The 27,727-nt window shown below is 41.3% G+C and overlaps 3 protein-coding genes and 1 long non-coding RNA gene across 8 annotated transcripts in view; 2 read left to right on the top strand and 2 right to left on the bottom strand.

The window, feature by feature from the left end:
• The window catches only part of RBM10 (RNA binding motif protein 10), a 30,061-nt gene extending 29,533 nt beyond the window's left edge, over positions 1-528 (top strand). Inside the window, exon 24 of the mRNA XM_058174051.1 lies at positions 279-528. Within this exon, the coding sequence (XP_058030034.1) occupies positions 279-404 (126 nt within the window). The 3' untranslated portion in view covers positions 405-528. The remainder of the gene's footprint in view (positions 1-278) is intronic.
• A 150-nt stretch (positions 529-678) lies between these two features.
• On the bottom strand, positions 679-6,427 carry LOC131193636 (uncharacterized). 2 transcript variants are annotated; one of them, XM_058174056.1, is made up of 8 exons: positions 6,319-6,427; positions 5,024-5,277; positions 4,775-4,838; positions 3,112-3,239; positions 2,158-2,276; positions 1,532-1,667; positions 1,032-1,128; positions 679-868 (listed from the first exon to the last, which is right to left on the bottom strand). In XM_058174056.1, exons 1-8 carry the CDS (start codon positions 6,425-6,427, stop codon positions 822-824), a joined length of 954 nt encoding a protein of 317 aa, XP_058030039.1. In that variant the 3' UTR covers positions 679-821. The 2 variants fall into 2 exon arrangements, with proteins under 2 accessions (XP_058030039.1, XP_058030040.1); XM_058174057.1 differs by having other exon boundaries at positions 6,146-6,380.
• An 84-nt stretch (positions 6,428-6,511) lies between these two features.
• On the top strand, positions 6,512-16,277 carry LOC131193638 (uncharacterized). Its single transcript, XR_009153972.1, has 3 exons — positions 6,512-6,597; positions 6,711-6,820; positions 16,181-16,277. It is a non-coding gene; the product is annotated as an uncharacterized LOC131193638 (long non-coding RNA).
• LOC131193634 (adiponectin receptor protein 1-like) lies at positions 11,385-27,071 on the bottom strand. 4 transcript variants are annotated; one of them, XM_058174053.1, is made up of 7 exons: positions 27,047-27,071; positions 26,078-26,270; positions 25,259-25,411; positions 21,401-21,572; positions 18,988-19,174; positions 17,063-17,250; positions 11,385-15,089 (listed from the first exon to the last, which is right to left on the bottom strand). In XM_058174053.1, exons 2-7 carry the CDS (start codon positions 26,195-26,197, stop codon positions 14,752-14,754), a joined length of 1,158 nt encoding a protein of 385 aa, XP_058030036.1. In that variant the 5' UTR covers positions 26,198-26,270; positions 27,047-27,071; the 3' UTR covers positions 11,385-14,751. The 4 variants fall into 4 exon arrangements, with proteins under 4 accessions (XP_058030036.1, XP_058030037.1, XP_058030035.1 ...); XM_058174054.1 differs by lacking the exon at positions 27,047-27,071 and adding an exon at positions 27,002-27,040; XM_058174055.1 differs by lacking the exon at positions 27,047-27,071 and adding an exon at positions 16,187-16,380 and having other exon boundaries at positions 14,835-15,089; positions 26,078-26,935.
• Between the last annotated feature and the right edge of the window lie 656 nt (positions 27,072-27,727).

Here is a 27,727-nt window from a genome sequence, read left to right as displayed (position 1 = left end):
CATATATTACACTGCCTGTAAAAAAAGAAATTGCTGTGTTAGGAAACATGATTGTTAAAAATAGAAACTGGGAGCAAGAACTGAACTGTTCCACAAGAGGGGAGTTGATGGTGTGGTTGTTTGACATCGATAAAATGATTTCACACAATGAGAAAAGATGGCATCTTACAAAATAGGCCAAAGAGTAGATCTATGATGAGTTTTATTTTTCCTTTTGTTACAATATGTTATTTTGTTTGAGAGGCTCAGTATGATTTTATTTTTTCCTTTTCTCTCAGGCCCCAACTCGAGTACGAGGGTCTGGCCTTGGCTCCCGTGGCAGCTCTTATGGGGCTGTAGCATCAGAATCGTACCGGGAAGCATTGCACAAGACAATGCTCACTCGTTTCAATGAGTCAGACTGAACTTTGTAAGAAGCACCTCCTGTACAGTATTTTGCTGCTGTCTTCCCTTACTCCCCCACCTTCCAACTTTCAGAATGTTCTTTTGGTTGACTTTTTTTTTTTAATTAAATGTTCAAATGGACAAGGATTTGGACAGAGGATTTTACATGGCTGAATCATGTGGAAAATGAACAATACACTTGGTGCTCTTGTGACTATTAAGCATTTCCAACATTCATGATGTATAAATATGTGGTACAGTAAACTTTTTTGAGTTTACAGGATTTCCACATATAGGTACAAAGAGGTAGTAACTGTAGCCCTGACCAGGATCTCGTAGTTTCAGTCCTCGGGGTTTCCATCTGAGATGCCGGTCTTGGCTTTAGCAAAAAGAAAATACAGGGGAAACACTCATCTCAACAGGCAGGCCTTGGCTTTTCAAAGGCTCTGGTGTAGCCCTTCCACCAACTCTACATAATGGGGTTCTGAAAAGAGAGAAGCAGAGGAGAAAACTGTATGCATAGTACTCACTATCCTTCAAGTGTGTTTCTACAAAGAAGCCTCTTTTTGTCATTTTCTCCCCCTTCTTTCTTCCCCAAGTACATTTTTTAACTTTGACCATACATAGCTGACATTGAGGACACCTACCTTGATCAGGTTGAATGTAACTATGTCTGATTAGAAAATCCAGTGCTACCATTGCGCAGTTGGGCTTGAAATCGGAAGATCCAATGGCTTCTTTCACCTGCATGAGAAGTTTTACAATTAACAAAGTAGAAATGGTAGTTAGCACTCCAACATCATGCCTAGACTAAGATAATGGCTATCATAGCACAGAATTAATGAGAATGTGTGGCAATACGTTTCTTCTACCATTCCAAATAAAGTTAAACATTAAACATAATAACGAGCTAGGAAAGTATAGGAGAGCTGCAGTCCTACCATCTCTTGTTTGAAATATGCAAATGGTACAGGATCCGTAATGCATAATCAGTTTTCATTGGGCTTTCGAAAGATAGACTCATCATTACAAATGGGAACAGAAAAGAAAATTGCTTGCATGTGGGAGGCCTCATCAGTCCTCTCTTTCACTGTTCAAAAGGGTCAACCTTTATTCTTTATTGGTAAGCAACATGGCATCTATGAACCTTATCAAGTGACCAAAGATAGAATTCTTGCACTTCTCCATCTCCCACTCGGGGCACAAATTCTTCAGGCAGCTCCAGGTCATATACAAACTGGCATTCAGGATAGATGCCTCCATCTGACCCTTCATATGTGTAGCTGGGATGGGGGGAAAAAGAGAATAATTCAATCACACCAGTGACTTGCATAGAGAATGTTCAGGTATGTTCTCGTGTGGAGTAACACTGATTTGAGTTACAAGAGAGGAAGTGACCTCATTCAGAGGAGGCCAAGCCATTTTTTTATACTGCTTCCAGGATTCCTATGAAATTAGGAGTGACATTTAGAGGTCCATGTATGTTTTATAGATAAATGCTGTGTGCTATCTGTACACAGGCAATCTGTAGTCTGGAAATTCTATATATTAACACTGCTTCTATATTTGACATACTTGTTTTCACGATTGAGCTGGAATATGTAGCAATCAAAAAAATCATACAGTAGTTGAATGAAAAATTATTGATTATAAATACAGTATGTTCCCTTGATGTCAACTTCAAGGGAAATATGTATGTATATAATGCACACAAGCAAACATAAATACTGCTACACTACAATGTACCTTGGATTTTAGAACTTTCTGCATTACCTGATAGTTCCAACAGATTTGGATAATGTAGCAAGGGAAGCAGGAATGCAAGCCTCTTCTTGGCACTCTTTTATTAGTGTCTCTCTGACACCCAGCTCTGATGAAATGCCACCTGCAGCCTAGCAAAAAAACAAAAACAAAAAACAAACCCCCTAAATTGTGGTTCCCCGTAAAGAAAGCAGTCAACATTAGCTATTTTTGGTATTTAAGAAGGAACTTTTCCCTCAAACAGAAGAATAATTTCTGAGTTGGCAAATTAGATAGCTTAAAGACTTCTTTGGAGCATTTACACACAGTCCCCAATTTACAACCATTTATTTAGTAAATGTTCAAAGTTACAATGGCACTGAAAAAAGTGATTTATGACTGATCCTTGCACTTACAACTATTGCCACATGCCCACAGTCACATGATCTAAAATTGGGTGCTTAATGACTCACATGAATTTACAATGGTTACACTGTCCTGAGGTTATGTGATCACCATTTGCAACCTTCCCAATTGGCTTCTGACAAGCAAAGTCAATGGGGAAAATCCAGATTTGCTAAATTACTGTGTATTTCACTAAACTGCAGTGGTTCGCTTAACAACCATAGCAAAAAAAGGTCATAAAATCAGGTGCGGCTCTCTTTAACTGCCTGCAAGGGAAATTCTGGTCCCAATTGTAGATAGAGGACTACTATATATGCTTTTAATCTGTAAGAAAAATATCGACAGGAAGAACTATGTTCACATTGCTAAGAAAAATGGTTCATGCTGAAATTATAATTTTGTATCAATAATAAAGGCTTATTTCTATTTAGGGCATTCAACCCAATACTGTGGCCTGCCCAAGCTCATTAAGTTAAGTGATTTCTCTGGCTGTATTGGAGCAATAAAGAGTATTTAGACAACTGTTAGCTAATCCCATTTTTATATGAGATATTCTATTTGTCTTCCTAATTTATCTCTTACCAAATTATCCAATAAGCCAGGATATGTGGGTTTGTTCAAGGCCCTTCGGGCCAGCCACATGTGCATTTCATCATTTCGCCAAGTATAGCCATTCAGGTGGGCACCATAGCGCTTCACTCCCAATAGTGCTGGATCAAGAGAAATCAGATATGAATTTAGGCAGCATTTCTTGCTGCCTAAACCAAACACCTACCTTTGCACCATATATGTTCTGATTTTATGAGTAATTTCATCTGCTTAAGCCTTCATAATGTATTTACTATTAATGATATTTACTATTAAAATACTGTGTTGGGGAATGTTGACAAAAAATAGAATAGTAAAGGAACAGCGAGAATGTCCATAAACATAATTCCTTCTTTACAATTTACAGTGCAATATTTGAAGAATTCTTATGCAAGTTCAAACTTTTCTTTATTTCTCTAGAGCTGCTGAAGTTAATCCAAGATTGGTGGTCCATTAAAAATACCTAAAAACTCATCCCAGATTTTCAATAATCAGAATTTTGCATTGAAGAGACTGCATTGTGGTTAACTCCAATGCAGAAAACAAATTACTATTGTCTCTTCTAAAGCGATTTGCTTGTGCTTAGCTTCCTATACACTGATATATCAAAGCTCATGGAAGTCTGATACTTCCAATTGTTGAGTTTTATGGAAGAGGAATGCTTGGCATGAACAGTTTTTTTCATAGCATAATGTTGGTGAGGAAGGCACCTGATTTTTCGTAGGAAAGGAGAATTAGTGTCTTAAGGTGGGTTTTTGTGTGTGTGTGTGTGTACAGTGATCTTGACATGCTTTATTGTATTCATCCTAACAATTTGAAGGAATAGCGATCTACCTTTTACGTGCAAACTATGCCATCTGTTTTAAAATAAAATCATAAAATATGTGTTCAAAGGCCTATAAAATTATATACTGGTATTCAGGAAGGAATATTGGAGCAAAATGTGATGGCAAGATTTGTAGAATTAGTTCATTCCTACTTTTGGGTTGGGAAACAAGAAGAAAATATTTATCATTTTCCTTTAGAGTTGGTGAACATACCTAAATAAATGCAGAGATTTATGTTATGTATTTGTTCATGGGATACCTTAATAATGAAACTGTTTCTGAAACAAGAGTATTTACAGTATTTAAACTATTGTCAATGCGCATATTTAAAAGAATGTCAGCAAGGGAGCCACATTTCTTCATTGAGATTTCTTCACTAAGGCATTTTTTATCTAAATTTCCTAAGTAGATGAAATACTTTGGACTCTGAATCTTATGGAATGTCGTAAGTTCTTTAGTTGAGATTTTATCCCATGTCTCTGCAGCTAAAAACAGTTTTGTTGGATTTAAATCCCACATTTTGCACAGGAGTTCAAAGCACCCTACATAATGCACCTTTCTGGTTTTCTCATAACAGCCCAGTAAGAGAAGATAAACAGAAAAAACAATTAGCCCAAAGTTACCCAATGAGTTTCCATGACTGGGGGTGGACTAAAATCTTGGCCTCTCTGCCCCTAGTACAACACATTAACTATCATACCATTCTGGCTCTCTTTTCTAAGATAATTTATAATTTTAAAAATTACACACACAATGGAATTATTTACTTTTGCACAAGTCAAGTCTTTCCTATACAGCATAATACCAAGATTTTTAAATTTTAAACTTACGTGTTGCAGCCCGTTCCATGCTGAAGAAAGGTGTGTCACAAAAATAGGGCATTACATTGTACATCTGAAACAGAGGTATATTTTTATTAGTAAATAGCTCTGGTTTTGCACACACACCCTGCACTGTCTTCCTACTAAGCTGTTATTCAGAACAGAAACACTGGACTTTTCTTGCCTACATCTCTTCTATAGTCTGAAATAGAAGAAAGAGTCCCCTTGCTTTTGCTTGGTTGTGCCAAGTCCTCTCACCTCATCCCTCCAGCCTTTTAAACAAGGAAAAGCTTGCTGTGCTTTCAGCTCCTTGAGCACTCTTTGTACCGCAGCTGTTCTCTGGTCACAAGAAGTCAGTTGTTTGTTAAGTTCTACCCTTGAAGGGGCTTTATCTCCCTGAGACACTGAGAAAACAGTCGGATATTGATGGAGACATTTGGCTACAGCCGGTGGGACATATCCTACTTGTTGTCCAGCAACCATAAATGGCAAACACAGCGCCTTGAAAGAACCTGCAAAGAAATCAACCCAAATCAATCTGTCTTGCAGCTAACATCTAGTTTCTATGAATAAGTCAAATCTGCCAAAACGTCTCTTTGGAAAATGATCTGTGGGTTACTAACTTAACAACTGCAGTGATTTACTTACATTTACTGTGGCAAGAATGGTCATAAAATGGGGCAAAATTAATTTTAACAAATGTCTTTCTTAGCAACAGAAATTTTGCTCAAAAGGCAAGGATTACCTCTACAAACCCAAAGATGATATAGAGAAAGTAGCTTTTGTGGTAAGGAAACTTACAGCAAAATCAATATGAAGAAAGAATTAACAAGAGTCCTAGAGCCATCGTCTCAGATTCACTCAGAACACATAAAATTAAGCCTTTTGCCCCATTGCTTTTACATGACTTATCTTAAACCATGTTTGCCATTAGATGTCCGTTTCTTGGTTTGCAAAGAGCTTTTCAACTGTCATTTACTTAAAATAAAAAACCACCTTAAAAGTTTCAGCAAACGAATCCACTTCAGAGTTTGCTCCAGATCGTTTTAGGAAGACGCCGGAAAGCATCAATCCCAACGTTTGCAAAAACCGTCCGTTTGTTCCTACTCTCGGATTACTGTACCAGAAATAATTAAACCATAAGCGAATACTCTTTTTTTTCTTGCTGTTTGCACAGCGGTCTTTGAAGAACCGCAAGCAATTTGCAAAACCAAACGGGGGGGGAATGAATCCAGTCCGTCTCTCATTTATTTCTTCCGCGCTTTTAAAGGAAGTGGCGGTTACCTTTATATACGTTCCCATTACTTGGGTCTCTCTCCCCGTAGCAGAGCTGGAGGTAATGAAACACGCCCTGACGTGGTCAAGCTCGCCTTGGCTTACCTGTTGGCTGAAGCTTTCTGCATTTCTAGCAGTTGAATTTCAATCCCGTCCACGACGTTTAATATCGAAAGGCGTCTAAACGCTGGCTTTAAATCTGCTTGGGTGTGTCTACATGCGCTCCGGTGGCTAAATGCTGTAGAAAAACGGCTCACGCGGAAAGCCCGCGGTCGTACCTGCCCCATGAAAGGAATTCATCTTCTTCAGCAGCTTCCTCGCTCGCTCCGACCATCCTTCGGCCGCCATGGTGCCTCCTGTAGAAAGCCCGCCCTCACCACTGCTCATCACGCCGGACCATTCCAAGCGTAATTCTCATTGGATCGACCAGTCGTTCTGATTCCTGATTGGCCTTCCTCCTTCGAATTCCATCGGGAAGCTCCGGAAAGCTGAGAGATCTGACTTAGTAGCGCTTCGCTTCTTTGACCGTCGGAGGTTTCTCGTGTTGGTGACTGGAGGTGAGAAACACGTTTTTTAAAAAAAACATTGCACGGAGAGAATTATGACTTAGACAGAGAAGGTCCAATTACAAAAAAAAATAATTAGAGGATTTTTTTTTGGGATTTTTTAGAAAAGCTACTAGTAGAGACTTGGAAAACGACCAACTATTGCAATACCTCGGGAGTGAAAAGGATGTGGGTCTGCTGCATTCATTGGAAGATGCAATACACTAGATAGCAGGTGTGTTTTTTGTTTTAACAATGCAGACATAGGTACCCATCATACTGTTCTCTTTCAAAAAATGCCACTTTATCCAAAGTGGACAGAAGAGAAGTGGAAGAAATTGAAACCATAAGCTAAGAAAAAAAGAAATCTAATTAAATCTAGCTGACAGCAACACTACTGTAAGGGAAATGGGTAGTTAAGTGTGAAACATACATACATACCAGCGGTGGGATTCTATTTTTTTTACTACCGGTTCTGTGGGCGTGGCTTGGTAGGCGTGGCAGGGGAAGGATACTGTAAAATCTCCATTCCCACCCCACTCCAGGGGAAGGTTACTGCAAAATCCCCATTTCCTCCCAATCAGCTGGGATTTGGGAGGCAGAGAATAGATGGAGGGGGGGCAGTCAGAGGTGGTATTTACCAATTCTCCGAACTACTCAAAATTTCTATTACCGGTTCTCCAGAACTGGTCAGAACCTGCTGAAACCCACCTCTGGAACATACTGTTGACAAGAGGGGCGGGATGACCCCCTGCAGGGTCGAGCCGAGGAGTTTAACGGTTATCTATACGATAAAATCGTTCAGCTTCGTGATGGCTTGGACCATGATTGCGACGATTCAGCCGAGGTGACAGAGACTCGTCTTGTTGAGGTTATTTGGGATGAGTTTGATTCTGTGGCTCCCGAGGACGTGGACAGGTTGCTGGGGAGGTTGCATGCGACCACGTGTTTACTGGACCCGTGTCCTTCCTGGTTAGTACTGGCTGCTCAGGAAGTGACACGAGGCTGGTTCCAGGGGATTATAAATGCTTCTTTAGCTGAAGGGGTTTTCCCCGCCGCCTTGAAGGAGGCGGTGGTGAGACCTCTCCTGAAGAAGCCTTCCCTGGACCCAGCTATTTTGGGAAATTATCGTCCAGTCTCCAACCTTCGCTTTTAGCGAAGGTTGTAGAGAGTGTGGTTGCATGGCAGCTTCCCGGCACCTGGAGGAAGCTGTCTATCTAGACCTGCTCCAGTCCGCTTCCGCCCGGTTATAGCACGGAGACGGCTTTGGTCGCGTTGGTGGATGACCTCTGAGGGCCAGGGACAGGGGCTGTTCCTCTGCCTTGGTCCTATTAGATCTTTCAGCGGCTTTTGATACCATCGACCATGGTATCCTGCTGCGCCGTTGGAGGGATTGGGAGTGGAGGCACCGCTTATCGGTGGTTCTCCTCCTATCTCTCTGACCGGTCGCAGTCGGTGTTGACAGGGGGCAGAGGTCGCCCCGAGGGGCCTCACTTGTGGGGTACCCCAGGGTCGATTCTCTCGCCTACCCTGTTCAACATCTACATGAAGCCGCTGAGGTCATCAGTGGGTTCGGGTGAGTTATCATCTGTACGCTGATGACACTCAGCTGTACTTTTCCACCCCGGACCACCCCAACGAAGCGGTCAAGTGCTGTCCCGGTGCCTGGAAGCCGACGGGTCTGGATGGGGAGAAACAGACTCAAGCTCAATCCTCCAAGACGGAGTGGCTGTGGATTCCGGCACTGGTACAGTCAGCTGCATCCGCAGCTGACTGTTGGGGCGAGTTAGTGGCCCCAAAGGAGGTGGTTCGCAACTTGGGCGCCCTCCTGGATGGCCGGCTGTCCTTGAGGAACATCTGGCAGCCGTCACCAGGAGGGCTTTTACCAAGTTCGCTTGGTTCACCAGTTGCGCCCTTCCTTGACCGGGATGCCTTATGCACGGTCACCACGCCTGGTTACGCCTCGCTGGATTATTGCAATGCTCTCTACATGGGGCTGCCCTTGAGGTGCACCCGGAGGCTGCAGTTAGTCCAGAATGCAGCTGCGCGAGTGGTAATGGGAGCCGCCGAGGCTCCCACGTAACACCACTGCTCCGTAGTTTGCACTGGCTTCCTGTGGTCTTTCGGTGCGCTTCAAGATCCTGGTTACCACCTTTAAAGCGCCCATGGCTTAGGACCCGGTACTTACGAGACCGCCTGCTGTTACCGTATGCCTCCCATCGACCAGACGCTCACAGAGAGGGCCTTCTCAGGGTGCCGTCCGCCAAACAATGTCGGCTGGCGGCTCCCAGGGGTAGGGCCTTCTCTGTGGGAGCACCGACGCTCTGGAACGAACTCCCCCCTGGCTTACGTCAAGTTCCTGATCTTCGGACCTTCCGTCGTGAGCTAAAAACATACTTATTCACTCAAGCAGGACTGGCATAAATAGTTGATTTTAAATTGGGGTTTTAGAGATTTTAAACATTTGTAAATTTTTTAAAATTTTTAAATTACCGGCCATTTATTAATAGTTTCTTTTAATTTCTTTTAATTGTATATACTCTGTATTTTATTTCGGCTGTACACCGCCCTGAGTCCTTCGGGAGAAGGGCGGTATAAAAGTTTAATAAAATAATAAATAAATAAATAAAATAAATGGCCCTTGCCCTCATGCCCATTAGACTCCCTGCCTTAACCCGTTTTAATTTTTGAATACTTAATTTAAGTGGAAAGGTAATAAGTAAACCAGCAAACCACCTTTGTATTTACAAGAGTGGCATTTGATTTGGTAGAAAATAAAAATGATGGATGCCCACTACCCCACACTGTTCAGAACTATAACTGTCTGGTTCGGTTCTGCAACCCAACAAGAAAAACACAGACTTCAGAGGATAATTAGAACTGCAGAAAAAATAATTGCTACCAACTTGCCTTCCATTGAGGACCTGTATACTGCATGAATCAAGAAGAGAGCCGTGAAAATATTTGCAGATCCCTCGCATCCTGGACATAAACTGTTTCAACTCCTACCCTCAAAACGACGCTATAGAGCACTGCACACCAGAACAACTAGACACAAGAACAGTTTTTTCCCGAAGGCCATCACTCTGCTAAACAAATAATTCCCTCAACACTGTCAGACTATTTACTGAATCTGCACTACTATTAATCGTTTCATAGTTCCCATCACCAATCTCTTTCCACTTATGACTGTATGACTATAACTTGTTGCTGGCAATCCTTATGATTTATATTGATATATTGATCATCAATTGTGTTGCAAATGTTGTACCTTGATGAACGTATCTTTTCTTTTATGTACACTGAGAGCATATGCACCAAGACAAATTCCTTGTGTGTCCAATCACACTTGGCCAATAAAAAAATTCTATTCTATTCTATTCTATTCTATTCTATTCTATTCTAAAAGAAGGGTAAAGATTTTGTAAGTGACTATGACATGCTTTCCAATATTCTAATGTGCCTTCTGAACCTAAAGGAATGGCTATCCTTTTCTTCATATGTTAACAAGGATTGTTCAGTTTCTTTGTTTTCTAGTCAGAGAATTTAATTTTCAGGAAACATTGAACTTTATAACCCAACTCCAGTGTATAAATAACACAGCCAGGAAAAACGTCACTATTTGATTCAGGTAGATTTATTATCCTGACTTTTAAATTGAGGCCAGGTAGATCCAGTTCTTTCTGCCAGTCATATCTGATGATATGACTTATATGTTTATATAAAAGATGTAGAAATGCATTTCTTTAGAAAAGAAAATAATGCCAAATAACAGATTAATATCTTCTAGAATTGATTAAAATATCAAGAATAACTTGGTGGGAAGCGAACAGCGTTCCGTGCCCCTCAGCATATAGTCATGCTGGCCACATGAATGATGGAAATGTCTTCGGACAATGCTGGCTCCTTTGGCTAAGATGAGCACTTCCCTCTAGAGCAGACCTGGGCAAATTAAGGCCCGCGGGCCACATCCGGCCCTTTGTACGTCCCTGTCCGGCCCGCGTGAGGCCAATCATAAACACCATAAATTAAACTTTTTTTTAAACTTTTATTTTGAAAAATAAATTGCACTGGTTCAATAATTGTTTTTCTTATTTAACCAATAGACCACAGTTTCACATAACCTAATATACATATTTACAGAGTGCTTTATTCTTCTGATTATCAGTACCAGCTATTCAAAATATTTAATTTAAGTATTTTACAATGAAAGAAAGTTGGTGGCCCTCTGACACAATTCAGGCTTCTCATGCGGCCCCTGATAAAAATTAATTGCCCACCCCTGCTCTAGAGTTAGATATGACTGTATAGCGGAAGCTTTTATCTTAATCAGAAATAATGTCCAAGGGTGTAAAAGCCCATTTGCTGTGTCATTTATTTCATTCTAATGTAGCTGTTAGCCTGCAGTGATATTATCCATACAGTCCTTAGTTTAGTTACTTAGAGCATTATGGAGAAAGCAGGACAGACAATAACAATTCTGTTCTAATTACACTGGCTACCTGTCTGGCTTCAACGTAGTGCTGGCTTTGAACTTTAAAACACTCAACTTTGCACAATCAGGTTATCCAAAGGACCTCTTGCCTCCTGAGAACCTGCTCAAGATTTGATCACGAGGTCTTCTGTTGCATTAATAAGTTACTGAATTTAACAGAAATATTACATAGTTTACATGTAGTGGTACTTTCTTTCCATCGCTGGCCAAGCATATGCTTCCTAAACGTTCCCCATAACTATGTATCTAGGATACACTTAACTTATATAGTGGTGCCTTGGTACTCGGCTGCTTTGAAACTTATCAAATTTGATACTCAACATATTTTGACATGAAAATTTGTATTCATCATTTGATACTTGATACACAAGCTAGAACTTGTTCGTGTAGACTGTCTTGTGGCTCACTACAATATTCCTTGTGGGAAAAATTTGTTTCTTACTCATAGTTTTTGGTACTCATTGCACCTCCCGGAATCAATTAATGATGAGTGCCAAGGTACCATTATATACTGAATTAAGTCATATTGTTTTTTTACAGTACCTCAAACCAGAAAACAACTAATTAGGTTAAGGAAAATTTTGAAAAAAGCCCTTCTCCAAGATTAAAAATAAGCTTGTATGTTGTATAGATGCAGCTACATGATATCTTACTAAACCTGAAGTATGTTGTATGAAAACAGCCAATGTGTGAAAATAGTTTTTCATTATTTAATTCAGAATCCAGCAACAGAAATGTGCGGCTCTAATAAAGGGTGGGAGGCTCCATTCAGCCATCAATTTTAATTCCAGTTTGAAAGAATCAAACTTCAGTCATATTGAGTTAGGGAAACATTCTTCTTTATTTTTATAATTATTAATATTACACTTTGAATATTTTTACATTTTTCTTTCTATTCTTTTCCCTAAAGTGTCTGATCTCTAAGAATTTTTTTATCACAATGGCCAGTAGAAAAATAACCAAACTCTTAAAAACAAAGACGCTCTTTAGCGCTTCCCACAAAGATCAGGAGAAAAGAGAACCATGGAACAGTGCAGAGTGGAGACACTTTACAGTATGGGGTGAGGAAGCAATGGGTTTAGAGCATATCACAAAGGGACTCACGGTTTACTATGTACAGAGCAATTTGAATTCAATGGCTGTGCAAGTGCCCTGCTTTGAATCGAACAGTTGGGAATGCGAGGCTGAGTCATAAACCCTGTATAGAGGTTTGTAGTAAATTAATTTTTCTCAGTGTGCTTAATTTTAATTTATACTTGATTGGCCTCTGTTATGACCCACCAAGTAACAGAACCCCTTTGGGATTGTAATAGGACTGGGAAGTTGGAGCTGTTGCTTCATCTTTCCAGGTTGGGAATAGAACCTAGGAATTTGAGGGAAATCGTTTTTTTTCTGTGAAATTTGTACTCTAGCAAGCGATCCAGAAAATCAAGCATCATTTCTAAAAAAAAAAAGGGTTGTGGGAAAAAGTATTTTAAAAGACATTCCCTCTTGGTTGTTTCATCTCAGGGGAACATATCAATAGTAGATCCTGTTAAATCTAGCTTGTTCTACTTGTTGTCCCAGTCTCCAATATAAACCCAGCTGACTAGCGTTGTTTAGCAATCCACTGGAGGTACTAAATCATTCTGCTTGCCTGCTTGGGATTGTACAAAGGTATGGATTGGTATTGTGATCAAACTTTTTGGAAGCTGCCACACCCTGCCAATATGCTGGGTTTGGGTTGGTAGGTCAAAAGCCATGCACCCTTTTGTTATGTTTAGTTCTCCCTTTGGAAGTATGGTCTCCACGCTTACTTTCCAACATGTCCCATCGTTTCTAGAGAAGTGACACCTTCTCGATATGGTACCATGATAAAAAGTGCTTCCACCACCAATCCCAAAAGGGCCTGGCCTAGAGTTAGGGTTAGGGTTAGAGGCAAAAGTATCTATGCCTAGTTGCCCCTCTTCTTCAAAGCTGGCCAGTTTCTGGATTGAATAGTGCAGCTTTGTAACTCAGAACAAAGTAGATGGCATATCTTAGATAACGGTCTTTTTCCCCGCTCACATTTTCATAGCAGTCAAACCAGATCATTCAGAAAAGAATCCAGATGATTGTCTTTATAACTGACCTCTTTTTGTTCCTCCATTTCTTTTCCCTATAAATTCCACTGTATCCTGAAAGAACTAGAACCATCTCCACTGTACTAAGCACCACTTAGATTGATCAATAGATGTTATCAATAAATTAATAAGAAACTGGCCTCCCCATCCTGCCTGGGCATCTTAACTCTTTGTGCTTTACAGTTATTAAATCACTTCAAAAGGAGACTGAATTTGCTGCAGGAGAGAGAGGATGGGCATTTACTCAGACTTTAAGCAGCTGTATCATCTCCAGATACATTGGTTATGCAGACTGAGAATCCAGAGGCAATCAGGTTAGGGAAGAGCGTTTTGGGAATTGGTGTGGCTGATGTTGGAGTCCAGTGGTTATGGGTTTGATTGCAGGGAACTTTCAGTGTTCAGATCCAGATTCTAGGCTCTTTCTTACAAGACTGGTATACCTGTTTTACCGACAGCATCCAAAGAAGTTGTATCACTGTGCCATCCAGGATGAAAGTTGGAGCCCCTTGCTCTTCTAGTAGCAGGGAGGGATGCGTAAAGAAAGAAGACTCTTGTGTTACACTGGACTGGCTTTTCCCTTCACACCACATCTTCAACAGAAAAAGGGTGAGGGTTCTGTAGCAAAACACCAAATAGACTGACAGTCCTTCAAAAGATGGAGGATCAATGAGAGTTCAGTTCAGATGATTTTCATTTGCTGTAATCGAGATTCTTGGGGAGAAGAAGAAACCTGATCCCTCACTACATACACAGACATAAACACAATCTATTATTAAGAAATGTCCTACCCTTGAAGCTATTTGTCAGGGATTAAAGAACAGAGAACTAAGCAACAGCTACTGTAATTTCCAAACTAGTAAATTGATGGTAAAAAAAAAATGGAGGCTTCTCCAGCCAAAGCCCTGATCTTTCCCTATGCAGTTGTGATTGGAAAAGTTTCTGTACCCTAAAAACCCGGGAAGGCTGACACATTTAGACATCCACAAATCTTGGAGGGTGGAGTGGGGGGCTTACTGGCATATAACTGCATCCATCTTTACCCCGGGCGCGGGACGGGGGAATAGGTGTGTCCCAGTCATCCATGCCGATGTCGGTCTGGATAGTAGGCTTAGCTCTTAGACTGATAACCTACATTTCCATGGAGAAGCAAGCAATCCAGCAACAAAGCCAATTCAATCACCCTATCATGTGGTTTCCTCCCTCACTTTTTACTTTTGATGGGACAAAAATAGTTTGTTGCGTATTTCAGTAGACGACATGCTTTCTTGGCACCCGTCTGAAAATAAGCCGCCTCTTAAAAGAGCACCAGTTCACAAATAGAACTGAACAAATATGCACGGCTTGGACAGACCTGAGAATACTTCATTGTTGTTTTTTTTAAAAGACATCTCCTTAGCTTCTGGGAGATAACTGTACGCATCCATCGTGCTCTATATGAATCCCCACATGGACCTGCGTTTTAAGCTGTCTGAAGGGATTAAATGCCTACCCATCTCTTTAGCCTTACACCCGTTGCTGGCAAATCACACACACGTGTAATCCACATGCTCACACATATCATACATAGGCTCACGTGTGGGTTGCCCTAATGGAGGAAAGGAGAGCCATCCCCCAACCGCAAAGAAGACCTGGGACACAAAGATTGTTTTTCAAACGGAGACTTGGTGCAGTGCCCTTTAAGAGAGGCCCTGCCCCTCGTGGTCCATATCCAGAAGTGCGCAGGGTGACAGGAGGGCTGCCTTCATTCAGCAGAGGTGTCCCTTGGGCCTCAAAAGGTATCAGAGCACAGTGTTCTCCGTGCAGCTGCCACCCAGCGATGAGCGGAATGCCTGCAGCTGGGAGACCCCGTGAAGATGGACACAGGCAGCTGCGACCACCAAGACGTGGAAGATCTGGTGAGAATGGAACTAGGAAGAAAGGAGAAGAGAGGCATTGGAGCCCAACCTGCCTCATATTGACCATCACCACATTATGAGGTTTCTTTTTGTTCTTGACATTCACAAATTAAACAAAAAACAAAGAAGCTGGGGCTTCTTTGGATCTAGGATTTGTCAACTAGACACAAGAACAATTTTTTCCCAAACGCCATCACTGCTAAACAAATAATTCCCTCAACACTGTCAAACTTCTCTAAGTCTGCATTACTATTACTATTAGACTTCTCATGGTTCCTATTTCCCATCTCCTCCCACTTATGACTGTATGACTGTAACTTGTTGCTTTTTCCTTACGATTTATATTGATCGTTTCCTAGTATGATTTTATTGCTTATTTGTACCCTATGACTCATTAAGTGTTGTACCTTATGATTCTTAATGAATGTATCTTTTCTTTTTATGTACACTGAAAGCATATGCACCAAAGACAAATTCCTTGTGTGTCCAATCACACTTGGCCAATAAAGAATTGTGACTTAAGATCTCCAGCCGAGCCATGCATTGTGTACTCATACCCTGGTTTCTCTTCAGATCATATAAATCTGCCATCTAAGTGTTTCGCAGCACTTACTCTGAGTTTTTCATTAATTCTATACTGCTTGCATGCAAACACACATTGATTAAATATATTAATAATATGCATAATTTTATATATATTTGACTTGTGTTTTTTTAAGTCTTGCTTTTATGGATTGCTGTCACATCCTCTGGGTAGGCTATCCTTAAGTTTCCTTGTATTCTCTCTCCTTCCTAAAAAAAAAAACCTGGGAGGTGGCAAAAATGTCACTCGGCTTATTTTGGGAATGTTAGCATGTCACCATTTCTCTTGTTTGAAAAAAAGGTTGCCTACCTTGTCTGATTTGGTATGGGCCCTTACAGTTTGCCAAGGCAAAGTACTTATCTTAATCTGCCTCCTGATATTTTGGATGTGACAAAATGAAATGTCAAATTTATCACAGAATGAAGCTATGGCTTTTACCAAGAGAAAAGATAATGTGGAGCTCATATGAAGACTCTCAGTTTTAATACTTCCATCTTTCTTCCATATTTTCTTGCCAAAGACATACCCAGATGTCACACTTGCCCGGGAAGAAACGTTCAGGAATGCGGGCAGCATACAAGCCCACTCCCAAGATGTAGAGGACTGCCATGAGGAAGAGCCAACCAATCTGTCCCACTGTTGTGGCCTTGATAAAACCTTCAGTGAACATGAAATGGAGGGTGGGCACTAGTCCACTCAGCCCTAGGCCCAGAAATACACCTACCCCAAAAAGAAAGAGAGAATGTAACTTGGACAGACAGTTCCATGGCTTTAACATCAATCCAACTAATAAAAACTTAACCCCCAAATTGGAGTCTTAATGTTGCTAATGAAGGAGCAGGTGTTGCAAAGTTAGACAACAAAACCACACACATATTTTCATATTGAACTGATGTTGTTGGCGTTAGCTATCATATTATGCTAGTCACTGTTTTGTTCCTGCATCTTTTATATTAACTTAATGTGCCAGCTGTTCCCATTGGTTGGGATGACTTACTATTTTTTCATGTTGGACTTTCTTCACATTTGGACAATGTTAGGTTTAGGAAAGCTGCATTGTGCTAGGCAAGTTCCTCTATATTATATAATCACTTCGGTTTCCAATGATCAGGTTATGAGTGTTTTTTGTGTACCAAAGTTGGCACAACTGAAAAATACATGAAAGGTCTTGGAATCTTGGCACCCCTGAGGTTTCCAGAAGCATATAAATAGAGGACTCCAAAAACTAGTGAAAACTGTGTGGCCAAAAACAGAAAGAGTTGTGGGAAGAGAGGAGTGGAAAGACCAGGGAAAGGAAACAGAACCAAAAGACTGGAAAGCAACTAACAGTATTTCCCGTATTTAACAGGTTTCTCCACATAATGTAGCAGTGTGAGGATGCAGTCAAATCAAGAATAGTTACCTGCCCGCACTGCCCGATACTGTGGCGTGGCAAAGTGATCCCACTGCGACACCATGATGGCAGTTATACCCAGCACACAGATGATGATGAGGTAGATGAGCTGGGGTTGGGGTGAGCAGTAGAACGAGTAATACAACCAGGGAACAAAACTGCCCATGGTGAGCAGGGCAATTCCAGAGTAATCCAATCTGTACAGAAGGTACCACAGAAAGCAAGGTTGGGTGATCAGTGGACATCATGCATAGGGCAGGGCTTGGTGTATAAAGTTTAAATTACAGGAACCTTTAAACTATTTTACTAAAGTACAGTTCTCTATAGCCAGTGGGCAAGATATTGTGCAGAATCTCTAGCCTTCATTATACTGCCAAGATGATCCATATTATGGGAAACGTAGGCAGACATCATAGATAGCAAGGATTGTACCTACATGCCAGTTTCTACAAGGAAGAATCACATTTTTTGTCACATTATGGTGGCTTGACTGTCAGGAAAACAATGAAACCCTCTTTTATGAACTACTAACTGATGTTGTCACCTCCTTCTAAAATGGAGGCATTCTCCATAGGTATCCCACTATAATCCCTGCCCACAGATTTTACAGGCTTCTGTAGCACTAACCAGAGACAAGATATAGCCACGGCTCTTTCTCAGGCCTGCACTTCTTGTGGTCCACTGGGCCAGCCTTCAGATTCTCGCCCAGCACAACCTTTGACTTGGCTGCCTGCGAGTGTCATCTCAACAGAATCAGGAAGTGCTCAGGAAGTGAAAAGATGCACTAGACTAAAATGCAGCTCGCCCATTATTGGCTCAAGAAGTTTTGAGGAAAAGGGCTGTCTATTGGCTTCCCTGTGATAAGCAAGAGCACAGTGAGAGCCCCTTCTGAAATCCCCCAAATACCTCTTGTGTAACACTTGTGTGTGGTATATTTACCATAAATATACTTTGCGACTTACTGTACTTGGGAAACCATTTATAGCAGTGTTTCTCAACCTCAGCAACGTTAAGGTATGTAGGAGAGTTTTGGGAGTGGAAGTCCCGAATGCCATCACTCTGCTTAACAACTAATTCCCACAACACTGTCAAATAACTTACTAAAGACTGTATTACTATTATTATTCTCTTCCTTACTAATATCTATCTCTTCCCACTTATTACTATAACCATGCTGCTTATATCTTTCAATTTATATTGTTTTTATTTGTTTCCTAGTACGATTTGATAGCTTGTTAGTAACCTTGACTATCACTAAGTGTTGTATCTTTTTATTCTTGATGAATGTATTTTATTCTCCTTATTACACTGAGAGCATATACACCAAAGACAAATTCCTTGTGTGTCCAATCACACTTGCCCAATAAAGAATTCTATCAATCTTAACGTTGAGGAGGTTGAGAAACACTGATTGATAGCGCTCTAAAGAACACCACTTCGGAGGCATTGTTACAAAAATGAGCCAGATGACTCCAAGATACAACTTCAATTGGAGCACAGCATTTTTATTAAGTTTCAAATGGTGAAGCATCAGCTGTGAGGTCCTATCAGGACCCTAGGTTGTTCCCAGATGCTGCATGGTGCTACAGGCCAGCCCAGACAGTGGCATATCAGAGTCCTGATGCACCTCCATCTCTGGTTGCTTGTGTAGCACAGAACAGAAGATTAAAAAAAGGGGGGGGCGGAGACTGGCAAACTCCTGAAAGATCCCAATACTTGATTGGTCATCTACTTTGGCTTGATGGGGATTTTCTTTTACAATAAGAAAAGCTATCCAGTTATCAGCCAAAGAAGAAATTTGCCTCAGATACTCTTAAACATAAGTCCTTACATTTCATTATGAGAGAATACATCTTGATTCTTAATTCTTGCCTGCTGGTCACGTGCCTCAGAAGTTTGCGGGAGGATGGAGAGAGGAGGGGAAATCAACTTACTTGGAGAAGGTGCGAGAAACTTTCTCAGAGTGGCAATAGACTGTGTGAAATAGCCAGGAGAAACAGAGACAGAGAATGGCTCCGAGGAAAAACATGCCAAAGACCACACGCTCCTGGATGGGGGCCACATATTTCATGTTGGGACTGAACATGTATCCAATGCCCAAAACCAGAAAGAAGAGGAATCCTGAAGAGAGGGAAGAAAGTTACCAATATATAAATGTTTCTGCATGTATTCAAATACTGGGGCATGTTGGGAAATGGGAAACATACATCCCTGGTTTGGCAGGGACTGACTGTAGGAGGCCTTTCTGAATCTCCCACTGAAGAGACTCCATTTCAGGAACTTCATAGGCCTTTCTCAAATTGGGAGAATCAATGTGTGAAATGGGAAACTGAAGAAGTATAAGTGGCTTCTGGTGTGAGTCATGGTTGACTGAAGATGTCTCTGCAAATGAGTGGAGATGACCTCTATGAAGACAAAAGACCAGTGAGCAGATTGATCGAGTCTCTCCAGAGAAGGGGAGAATTGGAGATTGCCTATGAGTGCTCTGTATGGCAACTCCTCATGAGAAACAAAAAAAGTAGCTTCCAGCTGGTTTGAATGCCAGGAGCCAAGCAAGACAATATCTTTGTTCTGAGCAGCAGTGAAGCCTTTCATAAGATCACAAAGGAAATGTTAAATTTAATTACCTTATGGATGTTAAAGACATTCAAAAAGGCAGCTTAATTTGACACCTGATGAGTTTTATTTTCTTCTTTGGATTTAACAAACTCTAAGCAAGAGACTTAAGAACTTAAAATAAATTTGAAAAATACAGCAGTGGTGTATGGCATTTACAAAGTAGGTTGATGAAAGCTTTGAAGACTTTTAAATGCCAAAGAGTGATGAAAGATCGAATCCTGTGATTTTGCACAGGAATGATTTAAAGATCAAGATTGTATATAATGAAAAGAAAAAATGTAAAGTTATTTGACCAGGGATAAACTATTTGCTTGATATTTCTAGAAACTCACAGTGGACTTTTTGCTGAACTAGATTTGAAAAGATGATTTTTGGAATGTGCATAGATAAAAGGAGAAGAGGTACGGGGTGTTTTTTTTTCAACTTTAAAAGAGGATGAAAAGTTATTATATTTGCTTATGCTTAGTATAATGAAGCTTGGAAGCGACTAATTTATTGTTGTCTTATTTTTTCTTTTCTTTTTTTGGACCTTCTGAACTTTTTTTCTCTTCTAGTTTAGCTTGTATTAGTTTTTTACTATGTTTATTAAAAACTTCAATAACATTATTAGAGACAGAGCAAGTATTGTTCAGTTAGCCAGTAGAGGGGAAGGCAAAAAACTTGACCAAAGCTGGCCTAGCCTGCTGCCTTAAAGTTCAAGAAGCAGTCACTGAGTTAGTCCTACATTTATCATGTTACCAGTAAACCGGATTTGGGACCACAGTGATCTTTCAAATTGTAGGTCTTTCTCTTACACACAAATCCTCAAATGTATGTATTACAAGAGATGGATTGTGGCTGATCGAATTGCCTTACCCTAGCTAATTGGAGAAACTTTCTAGTATCAGCCAGTGTCAGATCAGGTTTGGTGCTGGACATCTCAAAGTGAAAGAGAATTTTAAGATCTAAGAGTACATTGTCCCCAAGAAACTGGGCAGATATGATTATGTGAAAAGACATCCAAGAATGAAGTCCCTGATATTGTCGTCACTGGGTTAGTTACAAAAATGTATGTCTCCTCAATGTAGAATTCAAATAGGTTTTTTTTTAAATGCTTTTTTTTAATTTTGCAGACATGGTTTCTTAATGCAAAATTGTGCCAAGTAGATTCTGGATCCCTAGCTCCGTCTAGTTGCACAATAATGATACAATCTATGGACCAAAAAGCTTTGTGGGGCAGTAGAATCAATTTATTACATACAAATAGGAAGTCACGAGAGAGGAGTACTTCCTTTGTGTGAAAACAAACTTCTTTCTATCCTTCTACGGTAGTTACTTTTATAGCAATGGAAGGCCAATTTTATAGCAATGGAAGGCTGGAGAGAGAAGGACACTATTTCTAGGACCGATGCCTCCTTCCTCCATCTTTTAAGCACAGAAAGAATTTGATTATATCCTGACCTCCTTTCACTCCCTGGTGATTAGGGAAGGTAGAGGAGGACATTTAGCTTAGAACAAATTTTCTTTCCTATTGCCAAGGATGTAATGTCAGCTGTCATTAAACACCACTGGTGGAGAATCATCACTTTGAGCAAAGTTTTATGCTGTTTTGTTAAAAAAAAAGGTGAAAAAGCGCTTATATTGTAGAAACCAAAGAGTTCGATGCAGTGGAGTGCAATTTATTTCCCACCCTCTTTGTTCCCCTTCAGACTATAGAGCTATTATACAGTCCTCTGCCCTGTGACTGACCAAGCAGATGAGTCCAGATGTTGCCAGTCTCGGTGTGGAGCCGGAAGATGCTGCGGAAACAGGCGCGGAAAGAAGGCATGGGTGGCCGATGTCCATGCAGGAGAAAATCGTTGTCTTTCAGCCAGTCAGGCAGCACATCATAGGGCATAACACGCCAACGGCCCTCCCAAACCTGCAACAGCAGAAGAGAGCCTAGAAGCGTCATAGAAAGAGCTTGCCTACCTTTCCTTCTGCGAGCTGAGAACATCAAAACAGTGAGTGCATTTGAATACTTGGGGATATGGTATGCTTGGGAAAAAAAAAACCCAACCGGGGAGAGAAGAATTTCTAGTGTTTTCAGAAAGAATTTTTCTAGTGTTCACATCATTTAGTTTCCAGATAGAGGGTTGGTTTTTTTGCCTTAATTCCTTATAAGCTTTCACCTCACAATCAAGAGGCTGTAATCCTAGGTAGCGGCAGATATTTCTCTCTCTTGGCACAATGAGAAATTTTCTGCTGTGAACTCTGCATTGGCGACAGGAAAGGCATCCGGCCAGTAAACACTCAGCTTCATTCAGTTGCCCCAACTCCACCCTGATGCAAGGAATTACGGGGTCATTAAATGACCAAAAAAAAATTCAAGGTTCCAAAGTGCTTTGAAGTTAGGGCAAAGTTGCACAGCTTATCTCCCCACCCCCCCCAAGATTTAGATGGGGCCCTTCAAATGTTCCAAGCAAATTGTTATTTTTCATGCCAAAGTGGAGGCAATTAATAGAATCCACCAAGAATAAATTATATTCAAAGGATGCATTGAATTTAATGTAATTTAAAATAAGTCTGTTCTTAGTTTAAATGCACTGTCTGGACCTGTCTCTTTTTTTTCTGATGCTCAGCCACCATAGGCCACCCAGAGCTAAAGTGTGGACCTCATCCTGAAAAAAACTTTGAAAGGTAAATCAAACCAAACGAATGACATGGGCATATGCATTTGGTATGGAGATGCACTCCCTCGCCTTGATTCTGTATTTTGAAAACAGGCAGTGGGGTATCTTCCAGCTATAATTAACTTTAAAGAAACTGATTATTGTTTTTTGCATCAGGAAGTTTCCAATGCAATCTCCAGTTAGAACCTCTTGTTATAAACAAGTCTAGTCCACCTCACAGACTTTTCATGAGGATAAAATGGGCAGGATACAAAGAATGCTACTTCTATTGACTTGAGGTCCTTGAAGAGAGACAAGGTGTAATTTTTTTAAAAATTTTTTTAAAGATCATGATTAACCACAGCAGGAGCCATCAATAGGTTTCAGGCTCTTCTTTAACAATGCACTGGGTTCACAACCCCTTCTGCTTTGTTTGTTCATTTGTTAGCTGCAGAAGACAAGCAAGTGAGCAGAGCTAGCCCTGTTTCCAACAGCGTTTACTTTCCATCTTGACTGAATGTCTGGTTGAAAACAAGCATTCCCGCAATGAGGGGAAAAAACTATTGTAATTTCTTACTGTTAAAATCAAACAGCTTCTGTCATAAAAATGTGGCAGTTCAAAAATTCAGAAAACTTTTTGAAAAGGGAAAGTGAGAATGTCCTGGAGTGACAGCAAGCAAGAGGAGCAACCGCAGTCCGGGCAATTTAAGAGGTAATCCAGACAAGAAGCTCCAACTCCTTCCGTGGACTCAGCTGCCTCTTATTTAACTGTCGCCTCATCTGTGGCTCCTCTTCCTGTTTCTCAAAACAGTCTCACAGCCCATTACAGAGAGGGATACAGAGGTTGAAAGAGTTATTTGCAAAAAAAAAAAAAAGGCAATAAAATCAAATAACCATCTGAGTTGGGATGGTGTACTGACCAAAAAGCCTTATTTCAGGAACAAGCCATCTTTCCAGGCTATGGGCACCACTGCATCATTTAGAGGCATGGAAATAATAGGAACAACAGTGTGAAATCATAGCTGTCCAATTTTTTAGCTTTCACACGCAACAAGTTCTTTCCAAGAACCTAGGATTCATAATGTACCAGTGCATTTTTATTATTATTGTTGCTGTTGTTAATCTTCATTTTGATTCACAGTCTGGGACTGGTAAACACTAAACACTTCAAGTCCTAACCAAGGACTTAAGAACTGTTAAGGTAGTGTCTGAGTATATAGGCAGTTCCGAGTAAGGTGGTTTTTTGCAAAGTCATGATATTCATGTCTAATAAGTTCAAAATGTCCATGTATCTGGACATCCCTTTGGGTATTGCTCCAAGGGCTCCTATTAGTATTGGTACATTATTATTGTTATCGTTATTATTAATAGTAGTATTTCATGCCAGAACATGGAGTTATTTTGAGATGTAATTTTCTTGAGAAATTGCAGCTGTTTAAAGAACAGCAATAAGAAGTATTCGATTCTGGCAGTCTAATAGTGCTGTTGGTATCTGCAGGGAACATATTGCCTAAGTCTGCCCTTACAGAGGTTTTGGGAATGTCATGGTTAAGTGGAGATTTTAATCTAATCTTTATATCCAACATTTGAGACACATTGTATTATTTGATGCATTTTTACTTAGAGGTCAAAGGGAATTTAATGAAGCTTATATTCAGGTAAATGGATATAGGACTATGACAGTATCTCAAGTTCTAATTCTACTGTATTACCTCTACTTTCAATAGAGGTAATAGGAAATTGTCTATTAATTGCAAGTCTTCCCTTTGAAAAATAAAGCAGGTAGAAGAAAGGAATAAATGGGTAAGGGGAGATTCTCTTCTTCCCACCTTCCTTTTCCCTTCACTTTCCTCTAGTATTTTCTTTTAACATAAATACCAAAAATGAACCAAGGAAGAAATGAATTCCTGGAAAAAGGAAAGAAATAGGCAGGAGTAAGAGACCTTACCTGCTATCACCTACATGACCTTCTTCATGTAAACAAACTAAAACTAAAACAAAACTTCCTTTCCTTTTTTTCAGTGAATAAATTATCTGCCTTCCTCTGAAATTCTGGTCAGCCTTCTATCACAAATTCATGTTCTGTCCTTCTTAAAAGTTAGTCATTGCTGATCCACAATATCAAATGATGCAGTGAGGAACTCTAGACCCTAGATGTAATGATATTATTTGAGAAGTGGGCTCTTATATAGTAACACACACACACACACACACACACACTGTTTGTACAAACATACATGCATACATGTATACATACATATGAGTTTGGAACAATTTTCTGGGAGTCCCAGATAAGATACTTTACATACTAAAGTTTAGTCAAATTCAAAAGTAGGCTGGACATCGCTTACAAAAACAGAGGACAATACTGATCCAGAAGACTGTTCTCACTTGCCTTTATCTGGCAGTAGTTCACCTCCAGATCTTTGGAAGTGTGGTCTTTTGCTCTTTGTGCTGCCTTATGTCTCCTTCCCATGGCCTCCCTCAGATGTGGACCTGAAGGGAACTCAGCTGAGTGACTGAGTTGCATGTCAGAAGAGTGAGCCCACAGCATTTCCAATTTTGCTCCTTCTGGTCTTCCTGGTTCTGGGTAATGTGGCCAGATGGCCTTGCCCCTCTATGAACCCGTCCAGAAGCTGTCTCAGAACGGGTTGTCATGGCAGAGAGGAGACTCTCTTCCCCGGGGTAAAGGATGAAAATCTTATGATTCTCCCACTCCCAATCTCTTGGCAAAACGGGGCTATTTTTCCCAGCTTGGTAAAGCTGAGAAGAAGGAGGATGTTGGTCAGCAGCTGAAGTCATAATGATGCTTCCTGGAGTACTGCTGTGACATACTGGCTTGCCTCAGAATCAATAGGGCTCATTCAAGAGTTGACTGTTGGACAACAGTTGTAGAAGAATGAAGTTACAAAGAGTGTGGCACCCAAGGAGGCTTAATTTAATTGGTGTAACTTGCCTTCAAAACAAATTCTTCCATCTTCTCCATGGCATGCTGGGCCTGAAGTGGCAACATCAAGACCCGCACAGGATCTGGACCAGTGTCATCCTCCTCTAACTCTGGATCGTCTGATCCCCAGCCTGTGGGCTCAACCTTCATTTCAATACCATCCTGAAAAAGAAGATGCATACACTGGCCAATGCAATTCTATAGAAAGAGAGAGAATCTGAGAAGAGATAGGAGGAGTGAAAGGAAACCGGGAATAACATTTCCCTTTTATGCTACATAGAGGAGTACTCTGCTGATAGATTAACAGAGAAGTTCAAGGTCCCTTCCCTCTTGATGCAAGGGATAACAGATAGGCCCAGAAATAAGATAAAGAACTTCCTCCTTCAAAGAATCACGACCAAGAATAGTTGGTTTAGATTTGGCCTGCAGGGCTACCCTGTCAATCAGCCACTAGATTCAGAGCACTGAGAATCACCTACAGACTCTATTTATGAGCTTGCAGTCCAATGCTGTATATATGCTAGCTTTTCATCTGATCTGCTGAATATGGCGTTTGTAATGCAGACGACAGAACAATGGAACTGATGCTGAAGTGATTCCATAAGCCAGACAGAAAAATTAGTAGCAAGTGTTGCTCTGGCCATACTTTCAGCTTTGAGTTCTGACTTTTCTTGAAACCTCAGCCCAGCAAAGCCATTTTCATATTCTTAGACAAATGTAATTGGCCTTATTGAACAGAGTTTGGGTCATGATGACTGCACACAAAAGAAAGATGCAGAAGATAGTAATAAGAAGAGAGACCCAATGAGTGGCCCTCCTGATACTCACCTGGCCAGCGTTCTCTTGTAGCAAAGGTCTCATTTCAGCCACAGCCTCCTCCCCCAGGTACCCTGCGCACCACCCAGCCCGCTCCTTCAAGGGCTCCATGATGGGGGAGGAGGGGGGCATACAGTTGAAGCCTCTTCACAGGCAGAGGCTCAGTCCCCTCTGCAAGCCACCAGCCCCATCGTCCCCACTGTCTCTGTGAGAAAGCAGAGGGGGTAAGGGATGCAGAGGGATGAATCTCTGGATCCTTCTGTTCTCTTTCTCACCTGGTGATCTGCCATTTCTCCCCCTTCAGCTCCTACTTCCCAAACCATCCTGCATGCTTGTCCACAAGAGCCATGCTTGACATCCTACCCCTTCCTTTGTGCCCCCCTCCCCTGAAATCTCTACCTCTCTTCAGTCCAGCGGTTTCCCCAGTCTCTTTTTCAAATTCCTCTTAACCCCTACCATCCTATCATTCCTTGTCCCTCTAAAAATTGGATAACTTGCTCCCTAGTTGTATTGATTTGAACGATAAATATTGGTACTCCCCACACTAACAATTTATGATGCTGCTCGAAACCTACTCTTGCTCCCAGCAAGGGGTTGCGGAGAGTTTTATCTGCTTCCCCTAGATGCCTAATATGGTACAGATAAGCAGTGCCACCCCATGGTTGAGTTCCCGAAAGGAAGTACACAACCTCTTGTGTACAATACACAACCTCCTGAAGATTTGTAGGTGGAATCCAAGGAATATGTGCTTATCTATAGCCTTTCCTAGGTCTTCCTTTCCTTGCTATCCAAGCATGGTTCATATCTATCAACTCATCAACCCCTACAAAAACCACTGCTCCATAGCATCCCTGGCCATACTTCTTCCTGGTCCCCATTCCCTTGAGGCCTCCCAAATATCTCTGCCCTCCCTTCCCCTCTCCGTTGCTCCATCACCTTTCTTTCCATTCTACTCTCCCAGCCCCTTCATTATACCCTCACCCAAGAGCCCTAGCAGCAGCATCGGGACCCAGCTGCCCCTTAAAACCCCGCCTCCCGCTCCGATAAGCTTTGGCACCTGCCCATCAAATTGGGATCACTTCCTGCCAGAAGCCGAGCATCTTCGCTTGCTTGGATTGGGCAATGCGTGCTTATGGAGGGGAGGGCGGGGGGGAGGGGGAATCCGGTGCAGATAACTTCCGGCTGATTCTGGAAGCAGCCTTCCTTTCATTGTTGCCATGGTGACCCTTAAAGAGCTATGCCCTTTGTTTTCGTAGCGTTCGACAAGAGAAGGGAAGCATCAATCGGCTTTTGCAGCTACTGGGGTTCCAAAGGGGAGGAGGATCATCTTTTGCCTCTGGTGGAGAAGTTAATACGTTTCTTTCTTTTTTTTTTTTTTTTTTGCGAAAGATCAGGACGTTTCATCTCAGGCGCAGGTCTGGGATCTGCCCGCAGAAACCGCGCGCAGGGTCTGATTTCTGTGCGTGGATATAATGACCCCGTTTTTACGAGGAAAGCGATGCGTGTCGGTGTCGCCGTGGGCGTACGTGTAAATGTCTCGAGGCAGGTGCACAATTGAACGAGGGCAGGTTTAAACGCACCTGCGTAGGTTGCTTATTATGCTCGGGTCTGGGAAAAGTTAGACGCAACTCACCCAAAGTCTTCTTCATGAATCTCCCTAAT

Source organism: Ahaetulla prasina, chromosome 2, assembly GCF_028640845.1.
Source record: "Ahaetulla prasina isolate Xishuangbanna chromosome 2, ASM2864084v1, whole genome shotgun sequence".
Taxonomy (NCBI): domain Eukaryota; kingdom Metazoa; phylum Chordata; class Lepidosauria; order Squamata; family Colubridae; genus Ahaetulla; species Ahaetulla prasina.
The sequence above is the reverse complement of the archived record's forward strand: the minus strand, read 5'-3'. Positions and strand labels throughout refer to the sequence as shown.

Excerpts from the sequence above, each read along its gene's own strand:
- LOC131193636 (XM_058174056.1), bottom strand. The coding sequence starts at position 6,427 with ATGAGCAGTGGTGAGGGCGGGCTTTCTACAGGAGGCACCATGGCGGCC. Across the intron at positions 3,240-4,774 it reads CATGGAACGGGCTGCAACAC|CACTATTGGGAGTGAAGCGC; the intron begins GTAAGTTTAAAA and ends CTCTTGATCCAG. Across the intron at positions 1,129-1,531 it reads ATCTTTGGTCACTTGATAAG|GTGAAAGAAGCCATTGGATC; the intron begins GTTCATAGATGC and ends CTTCTCATGCAG.
- LOC131193634 (XM_058174053.1), bottom strand. The coding sequence starts at position 26,197 with ATGCCCCCCTCCTCCCCCATCATGGAGCCCTTGAAGGAGCGGGCTGGG. Across the intron at positions 25,412-26,077 it reads TACAAGAGAACGCTGGCCAG|GATGGTATTGAAATGAAGGT; the intron begins GTGAGTATCAGG and ends CTTCTTTTTCAG. Across the intron at positions 21,573-25,258 it reads TGGAAGAATTTGTTTTGAAG|GTTTGGGAGGGCCGTTGGCG; the intron begins GCAAGTTACACC and ends CTGCTGTTGCAG.